At 45.2% G+C, this 27,325-nt stretch overlaps 1 protein-coding gene across 7 annotated transcripts in view; it reads right to left on the bottom strand.

Annotated features, from left to right (window-relative positions):
* Window positions 1-27,325, bottom strand: part of pam (peptidylglycine alpha-amidating monooxygenase) — a 43,290-nt gene that overhangs the window by 10,439 nt on the left and 5,526 nt on the right. For 4 of the 7 annotated variants that reach the window (XM_035535231.1, XM_035535230.1, XM_027008989.2 and 1 more), the window contains 15 exons: window positions 26,566-27,316; window positions 26,179-26,299; window positions 24,017-24,074; window positions 20,385-20,472; window positions 18,478-18,569; window positions 17,982-18,065; window positions 16,949-16,997; window positions 15,691-15,758; window positions 15,362-15,442; window positions 15,152-15,228; window positions 13,004-13,107; window positions 11,841-12,034; window positions 11,450-11,512; window positions 4,752-5,042; window positions 1,517-1,646 (listed from right to left, as the gene is read on the bottom strand). In XM_035535231.1, the coding sequence (XP_035391124.1) occupies window positions 1,517-1,646; window positions 4,752-5,042; window positions 11,450-11,512; window positions 11,841-12,034; window positions 13,004-13,107; window positions 15,152-15,228; window positions 15,362-15,442; window positions 15,691-15,758; window positions 16,949-16,997; window positions 17,982-18,065; window positions 18,478-18,569; window positions 20,385-20,472; window positions 24,017-24,074; window positions 26,179-26,299; window positions 26,566-26,654 (1,589 nt within the window). In that variant the 5' untranslated portion in view covers window positions 26,655-27,316. The remainder of the gene's footprint in view (window positions 1-1,516; window positions 1,647-4,751; window positions 5,043-11,449; window positions 11,513-11,840; window positions 12,035-13,003; window positions 13,108-15,151; window positions 15,229-15,361; window positions 15,443-15,690; window positions 15,759-16,948; window positions 16,998-17,981; window positions 18,066-18,477; window positions 18,570-20,384; window positions 20,473-24,016; window positions 24,075-26,178; window positions 26,300-26,565; window positions 27,317-27,325) is intronic. The other 3 variants (XM_035535232.1, XM_027008994.2, XM_027008991.2) reach the window with 2 other exon arrangements.

Here is a 27,325-nt window from a genome sequence, read left to right as displayed (position 1 = left end):
TGGGGCTTTTACCTTGTGCCATAACGTGACTCTTCATTCATAATCCCATGGCTTCAAGCCCCAAACATGATATCTGAGAGCTAAATGGTGTTTAAATGGAGTTGTCAGTGTAGGTGATAAAATCCAGTGAAGAATTCAGAGTAAGCACCAGGGATTCTCAAATTCTGATCCAAACCATCTGTGGCTTACCAGTAACAATGGCTTACAGGGCTGGCAGCAATTTGCAGGTGGAGTTATAGAATCCTAGCTCTGTTTTCATGTCAGGCATTGTCAGCTATGATACTTTTCAATTCCAAATTCAACTAAGAGCTTTTCTCATCGTTGTTTTTCATGTCAAGCTGCATGGGGCTACTTCACTTTCCATTCAGAAATCTTATTGTTTTGTGACTGCACATTTGCTAGTAGCATAGATAGTGTGACCCTAAAGTGCCCCTCCACCACAGTCCTCAGCTTAGACACATGATCATATAAGCACATCACGGTGACATAAATATAAGCTTTGTTATAAAAGTATCATCCCAGCCCAGCCCATTAAGATACTGATTGCTTCACGGAAACCACAAGTATCCTTTTCAGTCCCTTGCAATGGGAAGACGTGAAGGAGCAATCTATATAGACACGCCCAGGCCAAACAATGCAAACATTATGAGGGACTATCAGTCTCCATTCATCATGAGCGCTACACCAGGCTCTGTATGCTAATGCGACATGATCCCACCGGAGCTCGGTGGATTAACAGACCAAGCTGCGGTCGAAGTCAGTCTAATGACTCCTTGCTTGCGGCTGCAGACCTTGAGCAACACTATGACTTCCGCTCCCCTGTGCAAAACCAAAAGCCATCAAGTGAACGGGTGCACAAAGGCTGAGGTGGTGATAATGAAGTAAGCCCCGCCTTGCAGGCTGGCATGGCACGCCAAGGTGCTTCACTTAATTTGATTTGATGGAAAGATGCTCTCTGAAATGCCTTTGTGCCATCTGCAATGTATAAAAGGGTGACTGTGCACATATTTTCCTCCTGGAGGTTTAAAAAGTATAAATATTTGATTGCTCATAAAATGGCCTGCTCTAGGATAATAAATATCAAACATAAAGAGGAGTAAAATGGCAGACTGCATTGAAAACTGAATAGGGGCATTAAGCCTAGAAAGACAGTACTTGCCCAAAACCTCAGTACTCTGGCACTACACAGCTTCCTTGCAAACTATTTATGTTCCAAGAACATCTTTCTAACATTCCTTTTATGGGCACAAGCTTTTTAATATTTTTTTAAAGCTTTATAAGCGTTTATAGTGTCCAGTTTCTTGGTTATCACAGTCTTCTCTAAAAACTATTCAGAATATTAGTTTAAATGTTATGAAAATGTTTACAGTGACTAATCTTACAACAACAAAAAAAAAAAAACGTTTCTTTCTACCTTTTTGAAAATTTTCATTTCATTTTAGCATTGTGAGGTCTACCAGGAGTTATGCATGTACAGTAGTCCTAGTGTAAGTGCTGGGGAAATGCCTGTACTTACTTTACTCCCCATCGGTGGTCTCCTCTGTGGAAAATGATCAGGTTCTCACTGGAGTCCAGAGCCAGACCAGACACCTGGCCCAGCTGAAGCTGCACCTCTGGCCAACCAGCCTTCTCTTCCAGATGAGCTCCTACACACACACGCACATGTGCACGAACACACACACACATTAAATAAGCCAACAACTTTCACAACTCATCAGTGGTCTCCTCTGGGGAAATGATCAGGTTCTCACTGGAGTCCAGAGCCAGACCAGATACCTGGCCCAGCTGCAGCTGCACCTCTGGCCTGCCAGCCTTCTCTTCCAGATGGGCTCCTAAACACACACACATGTGCATAAACACACACACACACACACACACACACACACACACACACACACACAAACGCGAACGCGAATACACACACACACTAAATAAGCCAACAACCTTTGAGTAAACACCTTCACAGGTTCTGCCTCAGAGCAAAACAAAACAAAAAAACAAAAAAGAGCATAAAAAAACGACAGGATGGCATATGGCGGCGTAATCACTCACAATGGTGTAATGTGAGAGGAGAGAATCCTGCTGCCTGCTCAGTTCCAACACAGAGCTGTGCTGTTTGGTTTCAAGCTTCATTTAACGCTGTAATGCAATCCGGCAATCTGCTAACTTGGGTCTGAATCACTGCGTCTGAAATCAAAGCGACTCGTGAGCATCGTTTGCTGGGTGGCCGCGCTTGCTCGGCGCCGGCCGCCCGCCGTCGGGGCCGCCGTCTGCCTGGGAGAGCAATGGAGAAGCATGAGGCATCAAACCCAAATGAGGGCAGATGCTCAGCTAACGGAAGTGCGAGCATGTAAAGCCCTTTCCACGGCCTGGGCACAGTGGCACCAAGGCCCGCTGGGGGATTAGCTGCTAATGTGGATTTGCTTCCGTGCCTGCGCCCCGCTTAGAGCTTGGGGCTTGGGGCATAGTGCTTTTGACCTATAGCAGCAAATGTCACAGTTAAGTAGGAAAGGTGAAATCTTTGTCTTGCTACCAGATGAAATAGTTCAGTGCCTATAGAAACAACTCTATATGAATCTATTAAAATGCACCTACACGAAATCCTGTTAGTGTAACACTGATAGTAAGGGTTCCTAACATTTTTATGAAGGCGTGCAGCATGTTGGAACATTACTGACACATGCGGTACAGCTATATATTTAAAAAAAGAAAACATAAATATTCACTTACACCCCACTGAGTCTACCTCTGCAGTGTGCAAATGAGATCCACACATTTTTGATAAAACAGTTTCAGTTCAAGTTCTGAGGAATATTTAGGGATATTTCAAGAAATAGGCTTTTTCTCTCTGCTGCCATTCTTTGGCAATAGCAATGCCTTTAGTTCATCATGAATCACATGCATCAGTAATGGAGCATGAAATCACCATGAGCAACAAACAATAACGATGCCTATTCCAGACAACAGCATCATGATTAATGAACACTATCTTTCTCTACCACACACATACACACACATGCATGCACATGTATGCACAGAGACAAAAAAACATGCATGCACACACACAAAAATACACAAAAACACATGCAATCACACGCATACACATATGCAGAAATGAGGATACTCGTCACAACTGCACTAATGTGTTTGATACATTGTTATTTTGTTAATAAACATATGGGCATACAAAATCAGAAACGGTCAACACGTAAACCAAGTGGTGAATAAAGCAATCTCCTTCATGCTAAAGGCATGCTGGGAGCTGTAACGGGTCGCAAACTCTGCTGACAGAGAGGGCTCTAAAAACTGTGGCACCATACAGGTCTCTCATAGATGACTCCAATGTAAAATATGAATGACTCCGATGACCCAGGGCCATAGCAGAAGCTAGCACGCTTTGAAAGTCCTGTCCAAAGGAATTCCAAAGCACAGTGATATAAACATGTAACATTGATACGGGTGCAAAGTTTCCTTCTGGGTCAATAGCCAAGCTCGAACAGCATTAAGGAAAACACTGTAGGGTGCTATGCGCCAGACTGACACCAGGTTAACTATAAAAGCTCTCCGTTTCTCTATCTTGTTCTCTTCCATGCTCTGCCTCTGTCTCTCTTTCTCCCAGTCTCTCTCTGGGCTATACCCAAGGACATAGCTTGAGCGGTCTCATACAAACACAACCCAGCGATCCTTCATGTATTATTTGCAGCGAGTCGTGAACAGGAACAGCAATTACCAAGATTGCAATGAGGGGGGTAAAAAAAACCAAACACAGCTATTCTTACAGTCTCACAGGAGCTTAACGCATGAAATTTCATTCGCTTGCCCCCTTTTGGATTCGTAATTAGATCACGGGGACTGATCGATAGCACGACGACGGCGAGCCAAAAGACATGTATTGGCGCTGCGTAAAATCTGACATGGCGATTCTAGACCTGAGCAAAACGTGGCGCGTAGCAGCAAGCAATAAATGCGAAGCAAAAGAGGTGATTCAGTTGATATTGAACAACTGCCATTGATGAAAATACTGCAAAGCCGCTCCTCTTGGGTGCAAGTGAGACAATGGCTGATGTACTAAAGCAATGAGAAGAAGTGGTTTTTCTGAGCAAAAATGTATATTTTTTAAATAAAAAAGCCCCCCACCACAAAAATTGTCTAATGAAAAAAAATTGATAGACTCAATTGATCATGGACCTCTGAACACAGCAAAAAAACGAGCTATAGTAATTGGTGTACAGACCTCAAAAAAGCACTAGCTGACTAGCTGACGAAGTAAGTTACTCCTCATTAAAACCTTCAGTGGTATTTTTGCCTATTGCTTATCCATAATGACGCCTTTTCTAGTGCCTTTTATGGTCCCTTCCATTTACTGAGAACAAAAAGCCCATGGAAATGGCCCAGATTTGATTTTTCATATCACTCCGCCGATCTCTGGATTCTGCCACTAAGATTACTGACTGTAACGTGATGAGAGCACCCGGCATACAGGAAACCGTCCAAACAAAACGTCCTCTCTTAGCCACATCTTCTGCCCCCTAGCCAATAAAGATCGGGTTTCGCATGGGAAACTGACACTGTGAACTCACTCCTTTCGAAATCAAAGGATGACAGTCATGAGATGGGCAGGCATGGGCTTCAAAAAAACAAATCATTCACACAGACTGGCAAAACGAGGGCCACGACAACACGCCCTGGCCGAGGTGCTTTTTGTTTTTTGCTGCATTTTTTTTTTCTCGCAAGCCGACGCCAAGACCCACCTTGTTTTGTGACCTTTGCCAGCTTTGTTCTCAGCTGTCTGGCGGTCCCCGGCGGCCTGACAGTGGCTTCTAACTGATGGAACTTGTGTACTCTGTCCCTCACCAGAACTGTGTCCTCGCTCTGGCCATAGCCCAGCCCCGGCACGGGCCAGCCCAGGCCTTTCTTTTGCATTATGCTATCGATTTCAGCCACCAGATCCGCCTGGGCTGCCTCCGCGGGGTTATACTTATGCACACGGACAATGTCGTCGCTCTCCCCTAGGAGTTTGGAGAGAAGGGAATAGAAGTCACCTGCACAGGAAAAACAGAGGGGGGAAAAACAGGAAAGACAAAAGGGGAGAAAGAGAAAAGAATAAGAAGAGGAAGAGGAGAAGAAGAGCAGAAGAATGGGCTGTGTGAATAGAGCTGTCAGGGACTGGTGGAGAATCAGCGGACTGGAAGCAGTCTGCCTGATGGAAGATAACAGGTTCACAACACGGTCGAAAGTAGACAAGATGTGATGGAGAGAAGCAAGAATTATCTATGTAGGTGTGAGAGTGCTTTAGAGCTGCTGAGGACATTCTATCTGAGGAGGAATTCGCTAGAGGCCCTGTGTCATACACACCAAATGGACCTCCTACCACGCCGCTAAGATCTTCATGTACCACTTCTGACTATTCTAAGAATGATCATATAAGCTCGGTAATTACTGAACATTATAATTCATGGATGGTGACTTCTTCTATGAACCGTATAGGTCTTCCTATGGGAGATATGGATCTTTTTGCACAATATTTTCACTCAGGTACTCAAGTCTACTTTGTATTCAGTCTAGGAGATGACAGGTCATTTGGACTGAAAAGGTCAGCTCTTTATTAGAAAGGATGGCCTCTCTTTCAAACACATTCCATCAAAGCTCCATGACGACTGCACAACCTCCGGTGCATTTAAAGAGGTCCCCAAGACCTCAAATGACAAGTTTACTTCTAAGCTTATGCAAACGACAAGCCCTGGAACGAAGCTAAACTAAAATCTAACACACACAAAACTTAGTCCAAACACCCTGGGTTTTATTCAGTTAAACCTATCTCTATCTTTGACCAGTATGATAATACATCACAACCACATGCTATTGTTCCTTGTTGATAAACACCTCCTGCCTCCTGATTAGCTGCTTTGCCCACACAGTGACCCATAAGTCCCACTCCTTGTGATATATGAATGGGGAGACCATTTCCTATTTATTGAGCCCATCCATCAGAGGCTGGCCAGCAAACACACAGAGACAAACCGAAGGGTCCTGACTGACAGCGCTTAGATTTGTGTCCTAATAACGGCAAAGGCAAATATAGCAAGTGATTTATCAAGCTGCCCAGACATGGGTAGCGGCAGCCTGAGCTAATGTCTACCGGCTGCTGCTGAGACCGAAGTACAGTCCCACTCGGATGTGTCCTCACCACGTATTGTCCCGCTGCCACGTCTGCCAACGGCAGCAGCGCAGAGACTGTACCCAAGAGAAAAAGATCTCAAAGCTGAGTTAAAACCTCACACCTGAAGAACCGTGCTCAGAACTAACGGACAAATAGAAAACATAGCTGGTCTTTCCACTTCACTAATATAAATTACATTATGTAAAATTCCTAAGCCTAGGGTTTGACTATGTGCGTTTGCTGAACAACACAGCTCTCAACATTACAGAACTCTATACAACAACATAGCTAAATATTTGTATATCAAATGCAAATCAAACAAGTCTACTCTAGAAGTCAGTATATTTTTTACCTGTGAGGAACATCACATTTACTTGACTGTGTTTCAAGTTAAAGACAGTATTCTTAAATGCAGTCAGACCATTTTTAACCTCTACCACCTTCAGAAACAGCACATAGGATGGCAACCTTATTTCAAATAATCCAAAGTGTAGACATGCACTGTTCTTCTAGAGGGCACCCACCCATGGACATTTACATAATATATGGAAAAATAAAACAAACAAACAAACAACATTGTACTGTATTGTGGTCACAGTAAAGCCATAACTTCATACAACAGGATCTACATTTGATGGGCTCTGTGAGGAAACAGCACTTGCAGATGAATATGTAACACGGTGAAGCTGAATGCACATTCATCCACTTCCTCTTTTGTTGTTTGTCTGCTGCCTCTGACTACAGTACTAATGCAACTGGAGTTTTAATATTGAATGACAAGTGATATGAGTTCTTCAGTAATCCTGTTCTGCAAAAAGGTATTGAGGGTGTAGTGGGCAACAGCAAAGCAAAAGGCATGTGGGGTTTGCATCGAATCTTCAGCGTTTGTGCCGGCATCGTAGCATAGCATCGCTGATTCGCCACAGGGGATTCTTATGTTAACTGAATGCAAGCATAGTTTACCCAGCATCCTGCTAGCAGGAGGCTGTCTCAACTGGCACGAATTGACCCACTTTGGCCAGGTTTAACTGTCTGTAGGTAGTAGACGTTAGCAGAAGCAGCTATCTGCATTGATAAGACCACACTCCGTTTATGGCACTGCTCGTTTAAAGGAAGTTGGGGTTGCTGTCTACAGACCTTAATAAAGTAAAGGGATTCAAACGAGCTACAGCTCTCATATATCTCAATTCTGCATATGGGTTTGAACAGTAGATTCAGATATCTTGTATGATTGTGATGTGTGTGACTGAAGGACAGCCAAGTGGCTAAAATTCAACTCAGAACTGACTTCATTCACTCCACAGATATCATGCAAACCCAGCAAAGGTAGTGTAAAGTGTGTCATTGCAGAAGTACTGTGATACTGGGGACAACTGAAAGACAGAAAGGAAGAGAAACAAAAGCATCACTGCTGAGTGACAAGCATCTCTGCTGCATTTTTAACCAATCAGGTTGCTACGATCGCTGGGCATTACTATTCAGCACTGAGGAACCATGGCAACAGAGCGAATCTGGAAAATGAGCCATTTGGGTGCACATGACCAAAATGGTCCTTGCTAACATCTTACAGTGGAGTGACCTGATAAGTGAGTTATAGTCTATCCTTGTGTGGAATACAGCAGGTAAACGAGTATATAGGACCCGACCGACTTTGTCTGCTGTGGCAGCCTCATTTTCTGGGACATCCATTACAGCTAACCAGTGTAACCGTGCTTGCTACCATCAATGCAGTTTCTCACAAGAATGATATAAAATCAACCAAATGTATTACAAACATAGTTTATTATAAAACATTACAAAAAAACAGTTAATGCTGTTAATATATATCCACAAGGTTACATGTGGCAAGCCTATCCATAATAATGCCATTTTAAACTACACTGTTGCAAATCACCTCTAAACATTGCACAATATCATCAAACCTATGATCCTTGGAGTCTAAAGTAGATTAGGCTTGGCTGATTTATGGATCTTCCCCAGCTGAATGGCTAAGCGTGTTTACTTACAGCACTGACTGTTCAGACAATGTAATAGAGGAGAAGAGAGCTTCCCTGCACAGAATCGGCAGAAAGGCGCCCCTCGAACTGGGGAGGGGGGGCTCGACTCTCTCATAATACAATTCAGTGAAAAATCCTGAACCATACGAGCACAAAAGACTTGGGGAGAGTCATTGTGTGGGCAAGGTCATATCTGCACTGAGAATTACTAATGTACTTGTTACCCATTGGGGTGGGCATATGACTCATATGACATATGATTGTAGACAGAAACACAAATAGATTAGGTGTGTGAGGTGGGAGATCTGTGCAGGGTGTTAACCAAATGACAACAGCGATGCAAGCTTAAACTTCTTGCACAACATTCCAAGATGCTGTTTTTCTTCTTCCTCCCACGGTTTTGTTGTCTGCACTACAGACCTGAGAGAGTAAAGGTGCTGTGGGAAACCTAATGTGCATGAGGACTCCCCCACCTTTTCCTGACTACTGGGTGCTACAGAGCGCCATGCCCAGAGGGCGGCACTGAGCACTGGGTCATGTGACCCTGCAGACACCTGCCTAGCCAGTGGAGGGGCTTGCAGGTCCAGTCCTAGGGACCCACTGTGCTGTGGAAACCATGGGCAGGGCAGTAGGACCACAGGAGTGGAGCCGAAAGCACCAGAGCAAGGAAAGGCTCTACCTAAGAGAAGAGTGGCCATGGACTCTATATAGAGGGTGCTACCTATCAGGGGTCTCTGGCCTACACTTTTCAAGCCAACATTTTTATGCTTTTGCAAATCTTTTTTCTGTAATTCATATTTTTTTATTTTACACAAAATGTATACAGTATAAAAACACAACTGAATAATTTCTCTACTTTTTGTCTTTTAATTATTCAAGTGTACAACAGTTACTTTTCAAAAATAATAATAAATACTGTTAACTAAAACTCTCAGCATTAATAAACAAATACTGCAAACTCAGAAATATTAAGCGTACATTCTATGACTTTCTGAAGTATGAACAATTCCAGTTTTAATTCAGTTTCTAGTCTTTTAAAGTACTGTGAAGCATGATTATAACAGACATGCCTCAATTAAACAACCTGATTGTCAAGTACCTGCTGTTTTTCTCCATAAAGTACATAATAGTGAGGTACTAGCCGCTTTTATCTAAGAGGGGTTATTGCGCCTTTACTAAAGCTCCTCTTGCTGTCGACGGGGCTCAGCAAAAAGTAACTAATGCATATATGATTCATAATAGACAGCAGAGTACTACACTACCCGGAACTTGACTGACACCATTTAATTTTTCTTCATTTTGTAATTTCTGTTGACGTTTATTTCAACATGCCATCGGCCTGCTAATCTCTCCTACTGGAACTAAATCTCTGGACAGCCACATCACTCCAGCTCCTCTCTGGAAAGGAAACTCCAGATTCATGAAAAAATGTTCAGCAGTTAATATTTCATGCAAACATGGAGACGTGGGGCTGTGCTCCACTCCTGCACGTTTCTTCGTTTACATGCAAGTTCTGTTTTCATGTGTGAAATTGGTTTAAAATACCACAACTCCATGAAAATGGAATCCATAAGGCTTTGTGCAGAGTCCCAGAGACATACCGTAAATACGGGGGGGGGGGGGTGGGGGGGGTCATTTCTTTAATGAAAGGCATAATTTTTGTGAAAGTCATTCATGCCACTTGGGAGCTATAATGCCAGTAATGACATTCATGTGCTACAGTCTTTTGCCTATCCTGTTTCAATAGCCAAGCCCGATAATCTACAAGCTCCTTCGCTTGCCATGGTTCAGTGTTGCCTGCTGTTATGATATCATAATGCCAGCATTGCTAGAAAAAGATTGTTCAATCTCTTGGGGGGTGGGGGGCATTGTTACCGGTCACCACCGGAACAGTCTGGTATCTTAACCACCACCCCATACTGGCAGCAGACCATGAAGCGAGCTGGAGTGGAGCTCGGTTCATAACTGTATCTGTCAAAATATTCCCTACCCACATGCTCCTTTAGCAATAAGAGCGGCACTCACCAGCCAGCTAGTGACAGTGTACGACATTCCTTTTGCCACAGATCAGATCGAGGGTGGGGGAGAGAGAGAGAGAGAGATTTTATATATATATATATATATATATATATCTAAAAATATCCCTCTATATAATGGATTTCAAATTAAACACAATATTAAGTCACTATTATTCAAACGTCTAAGGTCATCCGTGCACATCATTAGTATTATTATTGTTGATGTTGTTGTTGATGTTGTTATATTACAATCACAAGCATCCCTGATAGTTGTGAGGAACACCTTTATCTTGCACTCAGTTTGAGTCTGATACAGGAGTGCTCTCCTTGAGCCCTTTTGACGCATTAGGAATAAGCAGTCAGAACTCTTCTCTGTTATGCTGATTAGCGCAACGGTGGTGACAGTTTGTGCCTGGCCTGCTGTGAGCTCACAGCAGGTGTGCCAGGATTAAAGGCCCTGAAACCATCTCTAATAAAGCAGTGCACAACGTAGACGCAACATCAAAGCCCTGGACTCCCCCATCTGCATTCACGTCACTGCTATATCTAGTTCATCTGAGAGGGAGAGGAGAAGACTGAGAGAGGGAGAGCGAGAGATGAGTGAGGAGGAGATGGGAAGAGGGGCGAGCTCACAGGATGAGAGATAGCGAGAGAGAGGAAGACGTTGGGAAAGTGAGAAAGAGCATATCCCCTCGTCTCACACTCTGTGAAAACTCACTTAGGGATGCTGGAAGTAGAGCAATCTCAATACCAGAAGCCAAACACACCGCGCTACGCTTAAGGAAGCTTAAAGTCAGCGTGACACAAATGTGTCACAATTCAGCTCGGAGTAAGAACAACTGATCAAAGAAGAAGGTCCTCGGGGAGGATTCAGGCAACCGTGCACACAAGACTGGGAGCAGTTACCACAGCAACGCTGCTTCAAACGTCAACCTTGGGCCTTGAGATGTGATGTCCCAAACAATGTTTATGCCCAGTCACCCCCAAACACAGCACGCAGGCAGAAATGCAGAACCTCTGAGTAACCAGAACACAAGAGCATGGGACAGAATAGAGCAGAATGACTTCTAACAGACCACCGTATCTAATCTGTTGCTTTTTAATTGTGATGTGCAATGCTAACTCTAATCTAGACGGCTTATTTCGATACTGTGTACTGAAAGACTTCTCTGCATAATGCAGCGCATAACCATGTGTTTCATGTGTTACAGTCTGCTTGTGTCGGGCGCTCGGCACCTCGTTGGCACGGCAACATGCTCTTGGAGACGACTCACCCTGATCGGGAACCTCCTCCTCGTCTCTCTTCGGCTGCTTGAGCTCCGAGTCGTCCTCGCCGTCTTGAGGAGGATGAGGGGGGAAAAAAAACTGTCAAACAACCCGAGAAATGAGCCTGTCTCAAACTTAATGGGATCAGTACAAGAATGATTAATAGGCGGCTGCAGAGCATAAGCCTGTATCCGCTTTAGCACGTGCAGCGATTTGCATTGTACGGGCTTCTTTTCCACACGTTGTGGTTCACGTTCTTCCTTAAATTGAGAGGAACAAATAGGCGGAATGCACAGGGGCCTGATTGGTTTTTTCGAGTCCCTGACAGACAGAGAGAGAAAGAGAGAAAGATGGGGGGGGGGGGGGGGGGTGAGAGATACTGAAATGCGTCTGGCATACCTCTGTGGGCGGAGCCGTGCACCATGGAGACGAGCTTGTCTGGGCTAACGGGGATGGGTACGCTGGCTTCGGCCGGGATGCCTCTGAACAGGCCACTGGTGCCATGGTCCATGCAATCCATGTAAGGCACAGCATGCTTGTTGTCCATGTAGTACATGATGTAGAAGTTGCACATCTCGTCGTTGGAGGTGCCTCTGGAAGAGAGGAGGGTATGGATGGTGGTCGTAGGCTCATTTTAGTGTTCTGTGCTTAACGGGGCTAAGATGGAGCAGCCACTGCAATCTGAATCACTTGTTTTATCACCTGCTAATTTCAACCAAGAACCAGAACCTGGATCACGTGAGTTTTTTACTGGATTCTTCCATTCTCTCTTCCTTTACTGTCATTCAAAGGACGGACATCTTTGCCAAGAGGTGTGTGTTTGTACATGGGAGCGTGTGTGTACTGGGAAGGACACTTCCCTGGAGATGCGTCAATGCACTCTCTCCCATTGCCATTGTGCACTCCCCTAATTGCCATGGCAACAAGAATGATGAGGCAGACACATGTAACATACACATGCACGCACACCCAGAAAGTCTTGAAGGAAATCATGAAAAATGCAGGTTCCCCTGGAGACAATAAAACAGGCCTTTCCTCTATGCTTGGCAACACTTCAGAGCACTCACACACACACAAAGACAAACACACTCACAGACACGCAGAGTAGCCAAGTAAGAGCTGTGACAGATAGCCGCACCGGGTGCGCCAGCCAGACACACTCATGGCTGCCGTCAAACACTTGGCTACTGTGTCTCGGAACAGGAAACCAACAGCATGCAAACAGAGCAACGTGGTGGGGGCAGGGGAGGGAGGGGTCAGGTTTGCAAGCCCAGCTCACAAAGCATCACTACCACTCTCACACACAGCACACAGACACCACTCCGCTCCAATAAACCCACTCACATTCTCATTTCCTCTACAGGACAAGATAGGGAAAGGAGCGGGTCAATCGGCTCTATCGGGCCAGCAGTCTCACAGTGGCCTGTGGGTTAATCCAGCCAAGATCATAATTACGCCCTCACATGTGCTGCTATCGCAGTAAATAAAGTAGGAGCAGAATTACAGCATTAGAAAAAAAAAGGAGATAAGGAGATGAATGGCTGGCCGCGGCCTAAACTCACCCGATTCGCGTTTTGCCGGTCCTGCCTTCTCCGGTGAAAACACAGCGGGCGGCCAGCGTATCTCCGTATCTCACGTCGATGGCGTTGCTCACTGGATAAAAGGCCTGGGACATACACAGAGATGCTAATTATTGGTAGAGCAATAGAACCAGTAAGGCAGCACAGAGCACATCCATATGTTTCACAGTGCCTGCCTTGACTCGCCTCGCATTACCCTTACCATCCAGACATCTAAACAAATTATGACAGGGCAAATAAACAACTAAAAGTACCGAGAAAATGCCACAAAATAATCTAACATTAACCTATTAGGACGCTAATTCAATCATATGTGTATGATGCAACAAAAGCCTTTTATAAACTCAACTAGGGTAGAAGAAAAAAAAACAAATTTGTGAAGGTAAAGCAATTTCATGCTTGAGAGGAAATTAATTTAAGAACCTAGAGTAAAAATTATAAGCACTTTTGTATTGTTGGAGTCAAGGCTCCATTAAAAAAACAAAAGAAAATCAAACGGCTCAGGCAGAAACGCAGGAGGCGCAGAATATTGAGCACTAGTGGGTGTTGCAAGGCTATAAATATTTCCAGACGGCATTCCACATTCTGTTCAGAAAACATTGAGAGTGTTTCTTGATTAAGTCAACCATATTTCTTTACTGCAGAAAACAAACTTTTGCCCTGCTTTAGAGAGAGGTGCATCATTAGCTGCACCTCTGTCTGAAATGTACTACTTCTATCTTGTACTACAGTAGACTGCAGTTACTCTCTGGAATATATATTCCGTGGGGAAAAAAACTGAGAAAAAAAAATATATTTTTTTTTTTTCTTCTCATCTCTCTCTCTCTCTCTCTCTCTCTCTCTCTCTCTCTCTCTCTCTCTCTATATATATATATATATATATATATATATATATATATATATATAAATAAAAAGAGGTGTGCTGCAGTCCCATAGCTAGGCTGGTAAAATGAGCATCATGCAGCTACGGTGTGAGCATGTGAGATGTCTAGGAGAGCAGTAGTGCTCTGCATGGTCCATGGGCAATGGTGTTTTGTCAGCAGGAGGGCTATGTGTGGGGGTATGGGGAGCAGATCGGGGCACAGCCTCTGACAGAGTACAGCTAGCCGTTCCAGGGCACAGAACAAAAATTTTAATCTGATCCTTTTGTCTCTGCTTCACCCACTCACCCCCTCTTTTCTCCTGATTTGACTGTGAAACAACGGAAGCAAGTGAACAGCATGCGCATAAACGGAGAATGAGCTAACAACCCCCAACCTCCCATTAAATTTAATTTTAATATTAAACTTAACATTTTGTTAAAATGTATACATTAAAAACTTCAAAACCTATTTGATTAATCTATAACTGCACCCGGTGGTAAGGAAAAAATCTGATTCCACCATATAGTCAGCAATGAAGGCTTTTATATCCTGCCAAAATTGAATATTCCTGCCAGGCCCTTTCTGTCAGGACAGCAGAATTATCGAAAATTCCATCCAAACAGCTGCTTATCAGCAGGCCAGGCAACTCGTATCTGCCCCAAATGAGCAGAGCCGGAACGGCTATGGAAATCTGTGTCTCGTTGGATGATGACATTTACAGAGTGTGCTCACACTGCGATGATGTTGATTGTTCGAGTATATCAACACTAGGACGTTATTCAAAAATGTCGCCAGTGTTTACCTTGCGGGAACACTCCCTGTAGCCATTGCAATAAAGAAACTGTGCCTGTGCATATATCAGTATTGTGATGCCCTCATGAAGATCACAGGCATGGCAGTGACATCAGCCAGCCGCCATCCTCCACCCGAACGTCCGTGGGCCGGTGGGTAGGGACGTGTCCTGCATTCCTGGGCAGCAGTAGGAGGCGGCTTCTGATCCCTTTAATCTTAGAGGCTTAGAGCTTAGAGCTTAGAGGCTCGGTCCGCCACCTCTGCCACCTCCGGCAACGCCCCCCTGCTGAGGCAGAGCTGCGGTACCGTGCGAGAGCGAGAGCGAGTGCGAGGCTCGAGCTCGGCCTGCGTACATGACTTTAATCCCGACCTTCAACTGGGGGGGACGTGGCATCCTCTGCAGGAATCAGACAGACGCAGGGCTGGAAGGAGAAGGTATGGAGTGTGGGGCTGTACCGTGTGCGTGGAGGAGTACCTGTGGTAACTGTGGGGACTGGCGCCCAATCAGCATCCACTGTCCATTTCGAATTCTGTAGCCACTAACGACTTTACCTGATGTACACAAATGCACACGCACACACAAATGCACTGTAAGGAGAGAGTGAAACTAAAATGACAATTACATTCACTAACCCCCCAAAAAAAAAAAATCGAACACCCTGTCTCTACAGATGGAGGAACTCACCAAGGCGATGTGTGTGGGTCCTGAAGGCAAAAGGGTACATTGGGTATGATAAGTAAGTGCAAGCAATGTCTGCATTGGTAACTGCAAGGAGAAAAGCAAACAAACAAAATACACCATAAGTAAGTATCTCCATCACACTGACACAACCAGCTTCCACAAGATCTCTCCCTGGAACAGGTCAGGGCCTGCAAACGGAGGCGAGTGCTGTCAGGAAGCACCCTCTTCTCAAGGAGACACGTTAGATTAAGGAGGTGTTAAGCGGTATCACCCTCCAAGGGCCTGCAATGGTAGCATAGTGTGTGGGATTGGCCAACACCTTCTCATCTTACCTGTCTTTCCTGGAGGGATGACAGTGTCCAAGGACATCATCAGATACATGCCAGCAACATAGGGCTGTCTGGAGGGAAGATACAAAATGAGATCAGTTATTCTTCCTTAAACATTTCAATATCAGAGAGCTGAAATCTTATTGAAACAAAGAACAGATTTTTTTCCATAACTACTCATTCACATTCTCTTGTAGACTGCATACGTCGGTGTGTGTTACTGTTGTGTCAGGATATACTGGCTGATTACTCAGAGCTGTCTGCAGATGGATCTGTTCAGCTCTGTTAATTCTTTTTCCATCTCACAGGTTTTTAAGAGGCTCGCTGCAGAGCGGGTGTCTGGAGCCACAGGTGTGCCGACATGTAGCAGCGGGATTTCCGCTCATTCCTCTGGGCTCTTTGAATGGGCAGCCCTTCAGCACACAAGTGTGCGCACAAACACACACACACTCACTCTCATACTCACACACTAATTGACACACACCCATTCTCAGACACTCACACAGAGACAGACACTCATTCTCACTCACACACACACACACACACACACACACACACACACAGCACTGGCTGCATCCATCAGCCGTCTGCCTCCATTGCTCACAGGCACCAACGAGAAGGGGCCCCCAGGCGCCTGTCGAACGCCAATCAATGATCCGTTTCAAAAATGTCATTTTGCTCTAACTCTGCATGCGATGCCACTGCCAATCAATTATGGGCCCATCCTCCCCTCATCACACATATCTCTTTCACTGTACAAAGCCGCTGGCATTGCATGTGAGCAGGACCGCATTCACAGTGTTGATCTCAAATGGTCAAGCCCCTGCGGTGTGCTGGTAGTGCACTGCACCGAATTATCTGGTGATATCAATGATAAAGTACTTTACAATCCCTAAACTAGCTTCCCAGCGTTCTGTTTAGAGCACAGATCACAGCTCATTTCCACTGGGAATGTCAAATTATTGGCGAGGCACATAGAATGAATGCAAGGATCGTAATTAAGCTCGATGCTTCATAGAAAACAGCCGTAGGTTGACACATCTAATGGATGACATGGCTTCAGTCAAAATTAATGGTGACTTGTATGGAAAACAACCACATTAATGAATGAAATTCTGAAGTTTACCAAGCTCATTATGACACGCAATTAGACTTTCTGATTAATAAAGCATGCGGGCTCAGAAAGCCAGATAGGCTTTTAGAGTGAATTCTTCTCAAACAGTTATTAAGCGGAAAAAAGCAGCAAGGACGGAAAACTTACGGTTTGGAAGTCATTCTTAGAGTAAGTCCTGAGCAGTCCCTATGGTGATCTAGAACCGGGAGAAAGTAACATCAGCCCGAGCTACTCAGTTTGTATTTATCTAAAGGCAAAAACCCACACACTGAGTTATTTCTCCTTATCATTGTTTTGACTTTAACAGAAAACAAAATGTGCATTAACACAGCATGCAAAGAAGCGAGCAACTGTACAGGTCTGACTAGTGGGCTCAGTAGAAACAAATCGGGACATCAAAGCAAGGCAGTGAGCGAAAGTTCTCATGCTTTGAAGTATAAGGCAGACATGCAGGTGTAGAAATAATAAATGGGTCAATAGCTTTGTCCCCAAAATAGGCAGTTGCGAAGAGGGCATTTTCTTAAATTACACAGTGCTCAGGCCATTTAGAGAAAGAGGAGTGGCACGCTGCATAAAACGCTGTAAATAACTGAGCACTAACAGAAGCTTCTAAGGAATTATCCATTAAGCACTGTCAAACACCAGGCCTCGTCACACCTTTAATCCAGACACAGAATGAAACACAAAGGACGTCCACATTTCTTCAGCTGCCTGTTTGCTAGCCCAGGGCATATCACAGGTACAGCTGCTTCATAAGGTTACTAGAAGAATCTGTTACTGTGGAGCAATAAGTGGACTTATGGCCTCTGAACCATAAAAGGCACTGTAGAATGGCCCAGTATATCCCTTTATCTGTCACATAATGCTGAGAAATTAGAGGAAAACAAACTTCACTAGAAACTGAAACTTTCCAGGTGATCACTGTTGAACACAACACCAACCTTTATGTCTCTGAAAGTATAAATGTGCAAATAAAGGTGATGTGAACAGAACAGCAAACAAAATAGTGAATAAAAATGGGACAGCATACACAAAATAGGTTTTCAACCTCTAACTTTGTTTGCTCATCGTTATCTGGCCTTGAAATCACCATGGTAGCACTTGGTCGGAGTTCTCAGCACGGAGCACCCCAGGCTGTTGGGCGGCCAGACTACGGCTGGGGAGGGCGGCGAGAGCATACCTCTAAAGCTGTTGACGTCGCCATAGTGAAGTTGCAGCACAAAGTAGGTGATCTGGGTATCTCCTCCAACTTTAAAGCCAACGTCTGGAAAGAAGAGGAGAGGAGAGGGGAGGGGAGGAGAGGGGATTCAAATGGAAAAGGTGAGCACCGTGGGGGAAGCGTAAGGGAGCAAAGTAATAATAAAAAAATAAATAAAAGCACAAGAGAAGTGAGAGAAGAGCTGGAAGAGTAGAGCAGGAGCCAGTTACTAGTCTACTGGCCTTCTTTTATTTGTCTGGAGAACAGCTCCAGGGGCCTACGGTAAATCCTCGAATTAAGGAAGATCAAGCTAGGTTGGGGTAACAGGTAGGGCAAGGAAAAGTAGTGAAGGGGCTGAGAGAGGGAAGGAGAGAGAGACGGAGAAAAAGTGAGAAAGATGGGGGAAGAAAAAAAGAGAGAAATCCTAAGAGAGACAGAGAGAGAGAGAGAGAGAGAGAGAGAGAGCGCATGCGAGAACCTTTAGGGAGATTGGTGGGTGGAGCATTCCTGGCCCAGGCATACATGATCTTGGCCTCATCCTGACAGGTGCCCTGCTCTGTCCCACAATCCCTGTACAAACACAAACACACCACTCAATACAACCACCTTGCAGCTGCACTCATTATTCTCCCCCATATCAATAGTACATACTAATGGCAGTGTAAATAAATACACTGAAGAGTTTATTTCATGGGATGGAGATCGTGTTGGTCAGTTATCTATTATAGGTCTACAGCATTCCTAATAAATATTTATTTTACATATAGAAAGTTGTAGTTTTGGCAGACCAGGAAAGTGGTCTTCTACCAGACCAAATTTTCAGCTCAGAAATTCAGCCAAGTCTGTACACAATTACACATCATCTTGACAGCTCAATCATAACATCAAACCTCAAGCTTTTTCTATGCTTGACCACATCAGTCTAAACTGGTCACTGTTGAAGCACTGGAGTATAATCACAAAACCACGGCACTTCAGAGGTTCATATCTTTTTGTTAAAATATATACCACACAGTGGTGCAATTTGAAACCATGTTTATCCCCTTCTGTGTAGATCAGTGAACGCATCCCTCTTGGTTTTTTAATGAAGCATTTCAGCACGCCCTGTGTATTGATCTGACCTGGTCAGGCTGACAGCTACACTGTCAACTGTCATCTCTGCTGTCTTTTAGAGCTTTTAGCTCACTGTAGATTTGTTTGGTGTGAGAGCAAGTCACATGGTCTGGCCTATATTTCATGGCCCCTCCCACCCCTTACCACTCCCCTCCTCACCCTCCACCCCTCCTCACTCCATCCACCATCCCCAACCCCCTGACTCCTGCAGAGCGTCTTTGATTTTGGGGGCCTGGCAGGCAGTTTGCAGCCTCTCGCCGCGTTTCACACTGAATGCCTGATGCTGTGGCGGAGGAGTGCTGAGGGGGACGGACCTGGCCAAAATCTGGAGAGAATTCTTGATGAAAAAGCGAACGGGGTCCTGGTTTACATGGGCTCAGACAGACGGCCAAACGAGTGTGGAAGCGGTTCGTGTGTGCTGAATTCAAAATTAAAACAAATGCAGCTGGGTAAATGCTGGTGGATAAAAATATACACTTGATTCTTGAGGGTAAGAAAAGAGTTTCCATCATCTCTGCATTTCAGTGGCAAATCCTGCTTAGGAACCGCACATGCTTTGTGCTGCAGTCTTATTAGTATGTTGGCGATGAGGCCTTTGTTTGCTGTTCTGAGGTGCTGAATGGTTTAGTTTGATACTCTGGCCTGAAACAGTCAGGATTTGACTAATGTTCTCTTTGTGTTTCTTATCACACAGTCCAAAGACAACAGACCAGAGGGTTGAGGTGGTGGGCCAAAACCCAACCATCCCCACTCCCGACCGCATGGGTCAGCTTAGAGAATCCCTGTTGTCAAGGTGGCAGTGGTTGCTGTGGTAACAGGCGGGTTTATTAGAGAGCGTCTCGTGCTCTCGCCCTCTCTCACTTTCTCTCTCTCTGGGGATGCAGTAGTCATCCCACGCATTAACTGCCTCAGTAACACAACACAACCAAGTGGCCTGCTTGATTTTCTTAATGGTACAACACTGACACTTCCTGCGCATGCCTAAAGAAAATCTGTGTTGTTGCTAACAGCCTGCAGTCTGCTAGGAGTCGTTTGCTCCATTTGTTTTTGTAATTTGTAAATGATTTTCAGTTTTTTTCCTATCCTCTCTCTCAAACAGATAAATTATGATCAACAAGGCTGTTTAGCAGTTACTTGAAAATGGCAAACCCATCCATCCAAAATACAACCCCTTCATATAAAGAAGTGTAATACCATCTGGAAACCAATCAGTGTTGAGGACATCATTGCAGTACACAACAAGAGAAAAAGCATGTGCAGTGAGGCACCTACCAGAAGCCTTTGGTGGAGTATGGCGCTCTGCAGCCGTATAAGAGCATGTGGTGTGCAGTGTCCATGGAGGCGTGGGGCACAAAATCCACTGTGAAGAGACACGGCGTTAATGCTCTATACGGACACGCGCACAGACATAGCCGTGCGTTAGCACTCCGCTCGGACACGCACAGACAGCCATGCTTTAGCGCTCCGTTCGGACAACCGTGCATACAAACAGCAGCCAGCTAATTACATCATTTGACAAGAAGTGTGACGATTGAATTACAAAAAATGAAAGAAAGAAAATGGCATTGTCATATGGTTTGAATTTCTGTGTTCTGCTTTCAATACATTTACTGTATACTGGCGAAGAGCTGAATACCGGCGAGTGCTGCGACTGGAAGACCGGGAGTAACGCTAGCTCTATATTCTGCATCGACAAAAGTTAGCCTGACATCCCCAGGACACAGCGCTCTCGCGCTCTCTATCTTTCTGCCAAGCTTAACTGAGTTATGAATAATGAATGGGTTTGTCTAATTGACGGCCGTGGCTGGGCCAAGCGAAGGAAATGCTGTGATTATTGTCTCGGTTGGGACGGGGGGGGGGGGGCGCCCGTCCAGTCCGGTCCCTGCTGATCATTCCTTTTCCGGCCAGGATGGCTTTAGAGCTTAAACGATATGCAGCAAAATGATTTTTCATGTATTTAATATTTAATGTATTTTCAGTCGATCAGGAATGAATGCCTTATGGAACACTCCATCCACAATCGTTAGTATTTAACAAAATCAATTCCTATACAGAGAGAATCAACATAAACGTTCCCAGTAAATATGATTGCAGTGAGATACTAGGAGGGTTTAGAGGTATTTGAGATGGGCTGCAATCCCAGATCAGCCTTCCTGTTATCTGTTATGAAACCCTGACAGAGGTTGATTCTTCCTGGTGTGGTTGGGAATCACTGCGCACAGTGAACAGCAGTTCCGAGTCTCAGTTGCTTGCTCTCTCTCTCTCTCTCTCTCTCTCTCTCTCTCTCTCTCTCTCGCTCGCGCTCTCTCCCACACACACACACACACACACACACACACACACACACACAATAACACTCAGTCCTTGACAAGTGCTGCACGAAATTAAGGAGCAAAAAGGCTTCGATATTCATCGGGGCTTGGTAGCAAGATCTTAGTTCCTGCCTAGAACACTGCAGACGGTTATCCAGAAATGATGGAGTGATTACTTGTAAAGACTCTCCCCTCACTGAACACACACTCTCACTCTCTATTTCATTCTCTTTCACACACTCACGCACACACATGCCAGAAAGCAGAGCAGGGCCATCCGTGTTACTGGCTGCCTCCGCTGGCTAATATCAATACTCTATTTAGTCGGCTCACTGAGCAACCTTAGTACTGGCTTATGTGGCTGTGAAGAGCCGCTGATTGGCTTTCTGGATCACAGGACTGCAGTCACAGTCTGCTCTGCAGCCAAATCTAACACAGCAGCCAAGCTGCACCTCCATTTTGATAGGGGTGATAAGAGTCAGGACATGGCATACAACATGCTGGTGATTCACACCACAACGGAGCTTTCGCACAAATGCCCCTCAGGTTGAAGATTGCTGCTCATTCCATTCTCCTGAACATTAACCCAAACACACTGTCAGTAGTCAAATTATATTAATGTGAAGTATACTAAATATGCTTTGTATTCAAGGCATAAATGTAGGCTATGTTTTACACCACATGGGTGCTTATTGAAAGCACAGCATGAATTACAAACTACAATTTCTGGCTCAATATAATCCCTTATAAGTAATTTGTTAATTATAGAATGCCCTGCACAAAATTGCATAGCACTCTCTCCAAGTGCATTGACAATAATAGCATTGCAAACGCATGACACACAATTTTGCTTTCATAGCAAAATATATATATAAAACTATCTATCTGTAAGTCAGTGGGAGTTTCCTCAAAGATAAGCAAAAAGAGGACGCTCGCAGATTGTATAATATTGTGCTTTGCTGTGCTTTGTTCGTAGGTAGCTGCTTTGATTCCATCACACATGTGGAGTATAGCTGACTACACATGGCAGAGATGGAGAGCTGGCAGACTCCTGAAGGATTTCTGGGAAGAGTGGAGTGAGGGCAGGCATGACTGAAAGCTGCCCGCTCATGGCGTCTGTTTGAGTGCTGTCTGTTGACTGATAATGACAGATGATGTCTACTCCATAGACCCATGGCCTGAATGGAGAGGGGAGTCATCAACAGGAGGCATACACAAGGGCAACACCTGCACGTGTCACATGAAAACCACCTATGAGGCTTGTATATGAAGCAGATTTTTTTTGTATGACTTACACACACGTAATTCGACATCATGTATGACAAATTCTTTAAGATCATTGCAAGGCATAAAACACCATCCTTAAAGGAACTACATTAGCTAAATGACATCTTAAATAAACAATATTAGCTGAATAACTTCTCCTCAAATGTATTAGTCAAATAACCTACACAACATCTTTAATTAAAAGGATGCATTTCATAAGAATTGTTATTATGTCTTAGTATATATATAAGGTACAGTGCAGTCCACAAAAGACAATGGTACAACTGGTTCGCTGGGCCGACTACGTCTAAAACGGGCTGTCATTGTATATAAATATAAAGGCCCTCAAATTAAAACTGTCATATAGCTTAAACTCACAGTATTGTGTCAAATGCTGCATCGCACAGCACCTCAACACTGTCATGAGCAGGCCAAGCAGTTCTATATTTGACAGCATCCAAATGAATAATCCTGAACACCCTGAAATTTATGATGAATATTTTCTAGTTTAGAGACTTGAGACTGGGGTTTTAACGGAGGCTGCATCCGCAAACGCTGTCTGAACGCTTCAGTATATCACATCGATAACTCTCTAGAAGGTCCTGCGTTTCAGGAAAGCCCGTTTAAGTGAGAAACAGAGTTGTGCTGACGAGTGCAATTGCTAGTTAAGATGCGCTGCAAGAGAAGTTGGGGTTTGTTTGGGCTACAGCTACCATGCCCCCGCACGCAATTCCTGCCGCCTCTGCACCAGAGGCTGTCAGATCGGATTTAGCAGGGCCGGAGACGAGAGTTCTAGGAAAACGGGCGGCAATGTCAATCTGCCCGGCATAGACAAACACACCGTGTGAGCTTGAGTGTGCGTAGCAGGAGAAAAGCCGCGGCTGCCCATGCGGTTATAGGTCAACAAGGCACCATGGGAATTCAGTGGCCCCGTTGAACTGCGCAAACATGCACGCACAGGGAAAGCATGATTGGATGTATTGAGAGGAGCGTTGCCAAGAGCAACCAGAATCTCATTTTGAAACGCAATATATGGAGATGGGATTGTGCTTAGTCTACAGAGCTGCTTGACGACGAGATTACAAGCTTGCAAATGAATATTGTGCAGTGCTTTTTCTACTAAATGAAGATCGTAACATTTCGACCAAATGAGAGATTGGTAAATCTCATAAAGAAATACCAACATATCCCAGAGAATTTTGTTAGAAATGTATTAAATAAATCACTCAAAACCTCTGTGGAATAGCCTCATAAATGTATTCATTTTTGGTTCGCATGTTTCATATACCAGAATTCCTTATAAAATGTTGCTCATGTGTCACTCACCTATATAGGCCTCCCTTGATGTGGGCACCGGAACAGCCACACAGTAGTAGGAATCAGACTGCAAAAACAACAATGAACTTACATCATTATACTGCACTTTTTATATTGGTCACCACTTGCAAAGGAAGTCCTTGAGCTGTGGTGTTTGCACCACAGTGCAGCTGGTGTGAGAGCCACGCTGCATTTAAACTGTAACAGTGCTGGCAAAATGATGATCTTTCTCCATGTTAACACACTGCATTTATATTTCTGTCAGTGCTTTTCGCTTTCACAACACTGAAATAATTAATCATTTGTTCACTGCGGTGGTTTAAGGTCACTTCACCTACCCCTGCTCTCCATTCCACTTGTAAATTAATCTTGTTAGTATGAGTCAGCCAGCAGGGCGAGCATCAGCCAGCAGGGCGGGCATCAGCCGGCAGGGCGGGCATCAGCCGGCAGGGCTGGCATCAGCCGGCGGCTGCTGCTGTGCTCCCTGCCGCAACTCTAATGCAGCATGCAGCCCGAGCGAAGCGACGAGACTTGTGACATGATTCAGACGGGCAGCGCCTCTAAATCCCGCTCCCCCTGATCTACCTCGCATAACATGCCACAAGCAGAGTGTATTTCAGCGAGGCGCCAAGACAGCGCACTTAATCCAATAGCGGAGGTGACAGGGCGGACCCTGCCTAGACTCGGGGGGGTTTTATTCTCTTCTTTCGGTTTTTGATCTCCTTCTCACTTTCTCCCTCTTTGTTTGCCTCGAACAGTTTATCACCCATCTCTCTTTTCTCTTTCTCTTTTCTATCTCTTTATTGCAAGCTCGCTCGGATAAGTCAATGTACAGCTCCTAAAATAACTTTCTTCTTCAACCTCACACAAATAAACCAAACTTGAAACACCAGGTGTGACACCAATGACACAAAGGTGCGTGTCAACGTGTGTGTGCTGCATTTAAGAGAGTCAAAATGGCGGTCCCTGAAAACAGCCATTCAGTGACATATTATTAACAAACATGACAGCAAGTCGTTTGCAGTGAAATGCCATAATTGCTTGGTTCTGGCTGATAGCTTCTGCCTGTCATCTATCCTTCTGATTTCCTGCTACAGGGGAACATGATTGAATCAATTTGCAAAGGGGCTGAGCTTTCCATTCTGCTATGGCAACAGTGAACTAATGCGTTAATACAGGATAATTTGCTAAGTGAAGGTTGGCAGGAACAGAAGCTTTCTTGTTTTGGCCTCATCTACTGAGGAAATCTTAAGACAAACAACATGGGAGATCCGGTTAATTAATTCTTGACCCAGAGATATTTCTATGTTGTCAGGATTCCCACCTTAAAATTTGTCTTGAAGGCCACCAGCCTATAAAGCAGTCATGGAAGCTAAAGCTTCAAGCCAGAAACCCGACACAGATGTGAGAGAAGGAACCACAGGCTGTTCACAGAGCACCAGCGATGCCCTCATGAGCCGGGCGCAGGCCAAGCCTGGGTGATCGATAGCTCGATATAAATGAAGCTGGCCACTCAGGCTGAAGTCTTGTTTCCTCTGCGATATTACATCCACGTCACCCTCCTCCCTCTCTCGCTCCCTCCCCCACTGCATGGCCGAGTTATCAGCGAGGGCCTGCGATGAATCACTCACGGATGACTCACAAACCTGCGCTGGGAATAATAATAGCAGCAGCAGGCTGCCCACTGCCCAACTACACCCCCCCCCCTTCCTCCAATTCTCTAGGGCCAGAGCTTAGACGAAGAAGCCAGAGGCCTGCACGCGACCTGTCCCGCAATCTACGGCATCCAAAACTCCTGCTCCATCCTTTTACAGGGGGAAACCAGTGAACCAGCCAAGATGGCCAGGGAGCTCTTGTCTGAGGGAGCTAGTCGAGCATTATCCACTGCATGAAGCCAGATCAATGTGGAGTACACCGAGGTCCTAAGCAGCCACGATCTCGCCATGCCAGGCCTCGCCCACACACCACACCCCTCACCATCACAGCCCACCCCGGTCCTGAGGAGCCTCCAGCCAGGAGCCAGGAGTTTTTTGATGAGATCCAGAACTGGGACCTTGCGTGTTTTAACGCAAGCATGAAAACAAAGCAACAGACTGATTTTTCACATATGTGTTATGTTTCTGTTTTTAAATCAAGAAAAGTGCAATGCAAGCCATTGCAAGGCTTCTTACTGAAGTGGGAAGGACCCCTGGCATACGGATGTCCACAGAGAAGTTGAAGGGGTTGGACATGATGAGAGGTTGTCTGGGCTGGGTGCAGTCATTCGGGTCAGACCAAGGTGTCTCCTGATACCTAAACAGCACAGAGAACAGTGGTGTGAAGTAGTGTACATGACAAGGCAGCATGCCAATCTTATGAAGACATATCACATACTGTACTGAAGCTTTGATTTTTGAATTTTGAAGAACTGTGATTTATTAGGCAAAATATTTAACAAATAGCTACGCCAGCTGCTGTTACAAATGTCCCATATGTTCAGGAAAAGTAAACCAGAGCACATGGGAGCAGGAGTTAGTGGAATTTGTTGTGGACTACTGAGGAAAGAGAAGCTCTCTTACCGTTTGATCCTGGCCTGAGGACTGCCACTGTGGCTATGGCTTTGACAGATGAGAGCCATCACAAGAATGCAAGACACCAGGAATCCCATATCTCCTGGTCTTGCTTTTTCACCCCCTCTCTCTCTCTCTGTCTCTCTCTATCTTTCTCTTCCTCTCTCCCTCGCTCAGGTGGCTGGGCAGGTGGGCTCAGAGAGATGGGCCGTGAGCAGGTGGTGCTGTTGGTTAGCTACGCCTGGGTCCTCTCACAGCATGGAGCCCACCCGGGCTTCCTACAGCACACCACTCAGCCACTGCTCTCTGCAAGGCTAGGGGCGTGGCTCCTTCTGGGTCGCCTGCCTTTCCACTCCCCTCTGCGCCGCGTCAAACGTCAACAGAGGCCTGGCTTGCCCTCCGGTTCACTCGTCCACCTCCTTTTCCCAACTCACACTTAGTCAGGCGACACAACACCGCGTTTGGGTTCTTTCTTCGCACCGGCGTCAGGTGAAGGCTGACCACATGCACAGCGACAGCCACGTTCAACAGCTTCTTTTGCCTCCAGTGGAAAAAGAAATGGAGAGAGAGGGAGAGAAAGAAAAGGAGAGCAGAAGAGAAAGAGTGTGGGAAAGACAAAGAGAGAGAGAGAGAGACAGAGAGAGAGAGAGAGAGAGAGAGAGAGAGAGGGGGGAAAGGGAGCAGGAGAACGTGCAAGTTCTCACTCCACTGAAGTCAGCCGGCACATATCACAGATGCAATGGCAGGCTTGTGTCAGAACCTGCAGAAA

Source organism: Electrophorus electricus, chromosome 17 (genome assembly GCF_013358815.1).
Source record: "Electrophorus electricus isolate fEleEle1 chromosome 17, fEleEle1.pri, whole genome shotgun sequence".
Lineage (NCBI taxonomy): Eukaryota > Metazoa > Chordata > Actinopteri > Gymnotiformes > Gymnotidae > Electrophorus > Electrophorus electricus.
Note: the sequence above shows the minus strand (reverse complement) of the source record. Positions and strands in the feature narration are given on the sequence as shown.